Consider the following 8,885-nt stretch of genomic DNA (forward strand, 5'->3'; position numbering starts at 1 on the left):
GAGATAAACATCTTCTTAGGAGGTAGAATTAATCTGGGCAGGAATTGGATTTTTACTTTTTTTTTATTTTTGAGTTATTTCCTTCCCATGCTATGATTCCACATTTATTGGGTGTAAAGTTTGCAAATTGAATTTCCTAATAATTTTCTGAGCCTTTTGAATTTACCATAAGAGGTGAGCATTTATTGGTTACTGCTTTATTGGCCCAGACACAATCGGAAGGTCTGACCTTACCAATGTTTTGTTTATTTATTTATTGCATTTGCTCTTTTGGCTTTTTTTTGGGGGGGGTGGAAGTGGAGGGGAGCTCAAGACAAACTTGCTAGAATTCTTCTCTTCCCTGTGAATGGATGGAGTGAAAATTATTGACCTAAAATCAACTTACCTGCTTCCTTGTTGTTTGTAGACCTGAATCTCAGTCTCTCCTATTCAAGTCTAGCATCACTGGACTACTTTGTGCCTAAAACAATTCAGTGATATGCCTCTTTAATAAAGGAAGGTGGTTACATTGAAAGCAGCTGAGAATGGATTCTGAACAATTCTGAAAATCCTAAAAGATAATTCAGATAAATGATCCATTATCTAGAGGTCTCTAATATTGAATCACAGACTGAGAGCACCAAGAAACACATGAGAGCATATTTCATTCCTGGTTAGCAATACAATCACTTATCTCACACAGAACATCTGTAAAACCACAGCATTTATCATGAAAGCTTTTCATGAATAAAGGTGTCAAATGTTGATCTGTGGTCCAAAATATTCCATGGGTCTATTGCACCATTAAGTACAGTCTTTCTTTTCCAGATACAGGGTTACAGAATCAGGTTTATCAGAGGAAATTAGAATCTATGGCCAAATTGAACTGTTGATTATAGAAAAGCCAGTATCTATGTTTATGGAAACCCATTATGGACTAATGGGGGGGGGGGGGAACCCTGAACTTAAGATCTATGGTTTTGATGATTAGATAGGATAGATTGTAGAAAGAAGAGAGTCACAATTTAACTTTAGAAAATGAAGTAAATGTACAATTGTACTAACAAATGTTGTAAAGAAGATTGGAAGCCACTTACTTATATCTTTTTTTCTTTCTTTCTTTTTCTACCTTTTTTCCCCTTTTTTCTTTTCTTTTCTTCACTTTAGCTTTCTCTCTGACTTCTTCCTTTTCATTTGTTCCATCTTCGTTTATTTTAATTTGTATTTTTTTCTTTTTAAAACGATAGATAGATAGATAGATAGATAGATAGATAGATAGATAGATAGACAGACAGACAGACAGACAGACAGACAGACAGACAGACAGACAGACACATACAGACAGACATACAAATAGGAAGTTTGTATCTGACTGACCCACATTTAATGGTAGAATCTCTGTTATTACAATATTCATCAGGTTTGTAAGTATAATTCAAATATTTACAATGACCTTCATAATTCGGCTTTAATATCACAGAGGGATTTTTATAATTTATCTTTTTTTCTTCTAATAAAATTTGATATTGCTTATCTCCTGTGAAATTGTTTTTGTTTTTGCTTTCCCCCTTGCAGGAAAATAAGGACTGAATTTTCTAGCCACATGGCTCTATTCTACAATCAGGAAATGTTGCTATTGAAAGTTGTTATTATTATTTGCATTTTGACATTTAAATCACTAGGAACAATTGTCAAAGACCATTCATTCTGTCCCACTGGGTTTAAGGAATGGATATTAGATGAGGTGCTCCATGGAAGATAAATAGTGACAGCGGTAATACCAGGCTGCTCCCGAAAGCAAGGAAGCATGGTCAGGTTATGAAAACCCACAGGTTCTTGGAGAGAACATGTTAGCTTTGAAAGGCTCTCAAACCATATTCTAGGTCAGCCAATGTGATTATCCAATTATCCCTTTGAGTTGAAGAATTTGGAACCCTTTTCCAGTTAGATAGAATGGAGGTGGAAAGAATGGAGGAGAAATTATCAGTTACAGTTTGAAGAACAGAGGGTGTCCTATCCCTGTAAATCCAATGCCTAGAGCAACTTTTATAGAAAAGAACAGGTTTCCAGAATACATGGAAGATGCAGATCCTGACCAACGTCTGGAGAACTCTGGAAAAAATGGCCATGGTTAAAAGCTGGAAGAAGATCAATATATTCTGTATTGATATCAGGTTTATTTGGTTCCCTGTCATCAAGGACTACAAAATATTTTCTATTTCAGTGGAAAATTTGTAAAAAAGAGAGTAGCAGTTTACAGTCATGGAGGATTCTCCTTATGCCAGTCTATTTGGAGAAGATTTAGTATAATACATTTGGGAGATTTGGTGTGAATCTGACACTGCAGTCTGGCTTGCAGGCTACATTCAGAACAGTGTACAAAGACAGTTGATTGTAGTTTATCAAACAAACCAAAGTTGAGTAAATCATATCTTACTGCAATGTGAAAATTAGTTCAGGAATCAGTTGATCATTTTTAGATATATCACAATGTGCTTGACTGTCTGCAATTGTTCACGTATTTCATCATTGCTTTTTGTATCAATGTATAGCAGTATCTATGTGTACATATGAGTGCATATGTATTTACCCCCCCCCACACACACACACACAGAGATGGATGGACGGATGTATTTGGAAAGCAATATACAGAAAATATAAAACTAGTGGAAAGCGTATGAAAGGAGCTGTATACTTCTTACAAAGAAGTAAATACCTTCATGAAGAATATGACAAAGAAAAAACAAAACAAAACAAAAATACAATAATTATGGTACTGATCTTTGCATAAAAATAAATAAAATTAAATAAAATAGGAACAAATCACACACATTCTAAAATATGAAAATATTTGTGCAAGTGTCCAGGAAAATTAAAGGATCTTCACATTGCATTGAAAAGATCCTAATCAAGGGATTCTCTCTGGGGAAGAACTTACATCTAAACCATCCAAACCCTTATTGGCATTAAAAGAGCAAAGAGAAATACAAAAACACTCACTGAGATATCGTAAGATTAATCAAAGAGAAAGCCGTACTCATTGAGAGATTTGTTTATATTTGCTTTTGAGTGCTTCAACCAAGAATTTAGCCACGGTTCTGGTAATTTCAGGCACGGCATTTCTCAGTAGATATTGGCAAGCTGATACAGTATTTGGTGGATATTTGCCCTGTAGGGGTTTTAAAAGCAGTTCATAATGGAGAGTCTCAACTAAGTGACAATCAAAAATTATGTGGTGAATTGTATCAGGGGTGCCACATGAACAAAGCCTCTCATGGTTGGGGATGCATTTGTACATTCTGAGAAGTACCTTGGAAGGAAAAGAATTTACTTTGGCTAAAAAAAAGGCTCTACGCTGAGATGGAACCTCAAGGTCATATAAGTAATGCGCCATCTTACCCAAGTGAGTTTCTATACCTAACATGGAAGGCGAACAAACACGGGTTTGAGCAGGTCTACGTTTGTGATATTCTAAATCTAGAAATCTCTGTTTAATAATTCTAAATATAGAAGTTTCATCCGATAGATATAAATCATCAATCACTATTCCAATGTGCTTATGTTTAGACACCAGTGCAAAATGTATTTATCCATATTAAGGTGTGATAACAGGCTATGAGGACCAGCTCTAAATAAAATCCTGAGCCAATGTATAATTGTTATTAACCAGGCTTTGGTTTCTATCAGATATTGACCAGTTTCTAACCAAATTGTAGGATAGGAGACACAACTGGAAGTCCCCAAAAGCTGCCTTGAAACGGTTGCTTGAATTTACGGTTAAGAGCTCCGAACCAAATGGGCATACCGTATAAAATTTGAGAAAGAGGTTTAGCATTGAATATTCTAATCATTCCAGGTACATCTTGGTTTCCTCTTGTAAAGTAAAATTGTTTACTCTGAGCAGCCGAACAATTAGCCAAAGGGATTGTCTTATTATGATGGGTGACCCAAGAAAGATTATAACTAAATGTAATGCCAAGAGATTTGAAACTTTTAACTTGTTCAATTTCTATGTCACCCATGAACCATCTACTGTATGTAAGCACTATCTTTTGGCAAATGTTATAACCTTTGATTTAGAATAGTTGATAGTGAGTTGCATTGGCAATAGTTATAAAATGCGTCCAAGTATCTTTGCAAACCCACTCTCGTATAAGAGAGAATTGGATATGAGGGCTATCTGGCTGTGACATCTGCCACCCCATTAATCGCCAGGGTTGATTTGGCTGATCTGGCTGGCTAGGCAGGTTTCCCTCCCTCCCTCCCCACTCCATGTGTGTCCCTCCTGAAGCTGCGCACTCAGTGGAAGAGGACAACCATTCTAGATAGAAGGAGTGTACCGATCTTTGGAAAAACTTACATAGGCAGAACTTCATCAAGCCCTCTTCATTTTACATAAAAATCAGTATTTATGGAAATGTGAAATAATGTGCACATTTAAAATATAATCTTTATTCAAATAAAGTACAAACAATGAACACACACACTATGGATTCTTTTAAGCATTCTGACAGTTTAAAACTCTTTGCATATTTCTTGTAATCCATTTATGACAGGGGTTCTGAAGAGGCAGCAAACAGATTTTAGGGAGGATAGAAATTTTCTGAGCAGTCACAAGCACTGAAAGATGGGCAGGGATGGCATTGACCACTTGGATAGATCTAACACTTGGTTAAAGCATGAGGGAAGGAGTTTGTCTGCATGTGACATGCAGCTGAATGAGTGGAGAGATTTAGGCCCTGGACAAGCTCAGTGCATTAGGGAGGTAATGGTAAAAATGGCACACTAACTTTGTTGCTTTCATGGCTGTGGAACATTCTGAACAAGCACTGTTAGTCAGGGAAAAGGAGACACTTCCCAGACCCTTGCAGGAAGATGGAAAGAATGACAGAACACCTGGATGTACTTTGAAAGCATTCTGACCCCAAAAGAATATTGGTAGGTGAACCATGCTACTTCTCAAAGGCAGAGTCACCAGCAACAGTGTCACTGGAAGTTGGTTGGCCTTCCCAGGAGCAAGGCTTCAACCACAGCTTTTCCACAAATTCTTGCTCTGGTGTGCAGAAAAAAAATTCAGGTCCATCGTCTCCAGCTAGCTAACTGGGTGAAAGGAATTGGTGTCCCATACAGCAGAGTAGGATGAGCATTAAACAAATCAGAAGTCACTTTTTTCCCCCTCAGTTTGGAATTGATACAGTCAGTGAGATGAGTTGAGAGAACAATAGGTAAGTCTAATAAAATCATTCATCACAATATATGGGATGTGTATACAGAATTCTTCAAGCATCCATAGAAGGATTAATTGTTCAACAGTTAGTAGCAATTATCCCTTCTACTGTACTACCCCTCCTCTTTTTACTCATCAGTATCATTCTTTCATGCGGGATTATTTACAATTTTGAGGGTCAAAATACTGCAATACCACTCTTTCTGAGAAGCCTTACTGTAGATGAAAACCTGTGCAGCAGGATTTTTGAATAGAAGGTATTGACACATTCATTTTCAGACATGTCCACCTTTCAATGGATATTAACTGCATGAAGATTCATTCCCTCCTCCCAAAAAAACCTTACTCAGTAAGAATTACTTCAATCTATTCGTCTTTCCATAAGAAAAAGATCTAGAAAACATTTCCAAAACTATGCATTTGGTTGTCCACTAAGTACTAATTCACTGACCAATCTGGTTAATTTTAAACCATTTTACATTCTACGAGAAATCAAGGGATTGTAGCCCATCAGTTCTTTAATGGGGTTTTTTCACTTCCCTGCTTTTCAGACTATAGATAAGTGGATTCAGCATAAGGGTTGAAATCTTGTATTGAACAGAGAAGAGTTCATCCACAATAATTGAAGAGGCTGAACTGGGCCCAGTATTCCGAAAGCATGAAGTGCCATAATACAAAACCACAAGAATAAGATGAGAACTGCAGGTAGAGAAAGTTTTCTTTTTTGCTTCTGTTGAGTTTAACTTCAGGATAGCTGAGATGATGTGGGTATGGGAGACACTGATTGACTCCATGATATAAAATGAAGAAATAAAGTGTCTTCAGATTAATAAATATTTGTCTCATCAAAATCAATATTCACTTTTTATCAAGTGACATACAGAATTCTTCATGCAAATAGTGATAAACAATGGAGAAAGTTTTATTCCTGCAGCAGTTCACATCACTGTCATCAACATCATCACAATCAATATCATGATTCTTGGGGATGGTCACACAAATTCACTTATTACTTTAGGATGTCACACAAGGGAAAACTTTGAGAATCCCTGCCACATTAAACAACCACCTGAACGAGACTCATTAGTTGGATATCTGGTCAATAGTTCTAAAAATATCTGCCTTCAAAAGATATTATCTGAATGATGAGTATTCATAAAAAGAAGCCTACTAAACTATGACTATACAAATTAAATTCTGATTTTTCTGTTAATCTATATGAACCAATGCACTTTGGAATACTTTTCCAAAACAAGACACTTAATTCTCAGGTCACTGTCTGGACAGTATTCAATTTGCTTTATATCAACCTATTTTACACAGTACAAGAAATTCAGTCTTTGTAGCTCATTAGCTCTTTGATGGCTTCCTTCATCAAATACAAAATACAAATAATACAAAACCACAACAATAAGGTAAGTGCTACAAGTAGAGAATGTTTTTCTTTTTGCTTCTGCAGAGTTCAGCTTCAGGATAGTTGAGATGATGTGGATGTAGGAAAACAGAATCAGACACAATGAAGATATGGCAATGCTAATACTAGTGATGAGTAACAATATCTGGTTAGAAAGTGGGTCTGTGCAAGATAAGGCAAGTACAGATGGAAATTCACAACTGAAATCCCTGATAAAATTTGGTCCGCAGAAATCCAGCTTTAAAGCAGGAAAGGTGTTTATTAAGGCATATGAGAAAGCCGTTGCCCATGCACCACCCACCAGCCATCTACAACATGCTTTGTTCAGAATTTGAACATCCTGGAGGGGCTTGCAAATGGCAGCATATCGGTCATAGGCCATTGCTGCAAGAAGGCAAGCTTCATTGCTTCCCGTTAGCAGAATAAAGAACATTTGGGCAAAGCAGCCAGAATACGAAATAGCCCGCCTTTCAGTAAAAATCCCTAAGAGCTTAGGCACGGTGACTGAGGAAAAACAGATATCAAGAAAAGCCTGATGAGCCAGAAAAAAGTACATGGGGCTGGGGAGATGACTTGTAACAACCATAATGACTACATTTCCCAGTAACGTTAGGACATAAATAAAGAGGAATACAAAGAAGAGGAAGATATTCATTGGCAAGTTATACAAAAATCCCCAAAGGACAAAGGAAGGGATTGTGGTACTTTGATTTTCTGTTTCCATCTTCATATGATGTAGATACTTCAAGAAAAGGAGAGAAAATGAACTGTTTTTGGCACGATTTAGGAGATAGAATACATTGCACACCTAGGGGTGGGGATGGAAGAGCAGAGGGGGAAAAAATCGGAATAAGGAAAATAGTGATTGCAACTTAAATGGCAGCAAACTCTTCCATGCTTTCAAATGAATACATGGTGTGGGGGGGTGTTTCTCCTTCAATTTTTTTTTTATTTTATTTTCCTGACTTTGGCACTGCTTTCAAAAAGTCCTGTCATGTTGACTCTTAGCAACCACATAGATAGGTTTTCCCCATGATGATCTCTCTCCAACCTGGTCCTTCAGCTGTAAGCATTCAATAAAAAATGAATAAAATCCAAAAACAATTGCGCTATCCCAGGAAACACACAGCTTTTTAAAAGCTACCAGGCAGGAGCTATCTCAGTATGTTCTGAATTACCTTTTGGACTAGAATCTGAAGCCCTTATCTAACTCCCTGTACATATTAAGAAAAGTCTGCCGAAAGATTCAGATAACAACATAATTCTGAAAATAAAGAAAAAATAAGCTTTTCCTTTGCAAGTAACATTTTCCCTAGCATTGTAAGCTTCTATCATATACTGCACCTCACAAAATCCTCTTCTAAGACTTCCACTCAGCTACTTCAGTTAAGTTGACAGTCAGAATTTCTGAATCAAAGTTTACCTGAAGTTGTCTTGATGAACCAAATTAGAATTGATGGTTCTGATCAGGCTGGAACTGTTCTTTACAACCTTAGCAGAGAGACAGCATAAAGTGGTGGCATAGCAACTTTTTAGTACAACAATTTTTTTAAAAAATGAAAAGAAAGAAATCACCATCTCAATTTGCAGTAGAGATGAGCAATTATTTTTATTATTTCATAAACTGAATGCACTTTTTGTTACTTATTTTTGTCAGCCAACAGCCCCTAGGAAATAGTTGTCCCATGATAATAGAATTGGAGAAGTGGGATGGAATTTGGGGCCATTTTCTCCATGCTCCATAGTGGATATAAGTTACTTGTGACAGTTGTTCAGAGGGAAGATATATTTCATTTCCCACTGAAAATCAGTGGGGAAATGAACAAATAACCCTGTTATTTCATTATATTTGCCAAATTGAGCCATACAGTTTTGAGAAGATCCTTGAGGTTGCAAACAGAAGGATTTGGGGGTCACATCATGGTCTCTTGATTGCCCGTCTCTAAGTCTAAGAACCTTAATAAGTGAGCAGTTCAAACATTTCCTTCTCCTTGAGGTTTGGAAGATTTTTTGCAACATAAAGTAGGAAACCCTAACACCTGATTGGCAGCATCCTAAGTGCTATTCTTTCCCTTTCATTTCACAATCAATCCACTTTATGCTACTGTGTCCAGTCGTGCAGTATGTCAAATGCCAGGAGAAAATTCTAATTCATATTGAAAAACAAAACAAACCAGCCTAACTGTAATATGTGGCTGTAAATCACAAAGTGGAATTTGGGTAGAACATTAATGCTAATTCTTCCCTATAGGCAAACAAGGAAAC

General features: G+C 36.8%; 1 protein-coding gene across 1 annotated transcript; it reads right to left on the reverse strand.

The window, feature by feature from the left end:
- Nucleotides 1-5,724: 5,724 nt before the first annotated feature.
- On the reverse strand, nt 5,725-7,344 carry LOC148215581 (olfactory receptor 5BS1-like). The gene is made up of 2 exons (XM_088142993.1): nt 6,644-7,344; nt 5,725-5,920 (listed from the first exon to the last, which is right to left on the reverse strand). Exons 1-2 carry the CDS (start codon nt 7,342-7,344, stop codon nt 5,725-5,727), a joined length of 897 nt encoding a protein of 298 aa, XP_087999119.1.
- Between the last annotated feature and the right edge of the window lie 1,541 nt (nt 7,345-8,885).

This window comes from Python bivittatus, unplaced genomic scaffold (assembly GCF_059951505.1).
Source record: "Python bivittatus isolate LINGU-HERP-01145 unplaced genomic scaffold, Pbiv_v1 ctg000470_np1212, whole genome shotgun sequence".
In the NCBI taxonomy this organism is placed as follows: Eukaryota; Metazoa; Chordata; class Lepidosauria; order Squamata; family Pythonidae; genus Python; species Python bivittatus.

Bases quoted from the DNA above. Each gene is read 5' to 3' on its own strand.
- LOC148215581 (XM_088142993.1), bottom strand. From the start codon at position 7,344: ATGGAAACAGAAAATCAAAGTACCACAATCCCTTCCTTTGTCCTTTGG. The intron at 5,921-6,643 runs ATTCTCTACTTG...AAAAAAGAAAAC, and splicing joins GCAGAAGCAAAAAGAAAAAC to TTTCTCTACCTGCAGTTCTC.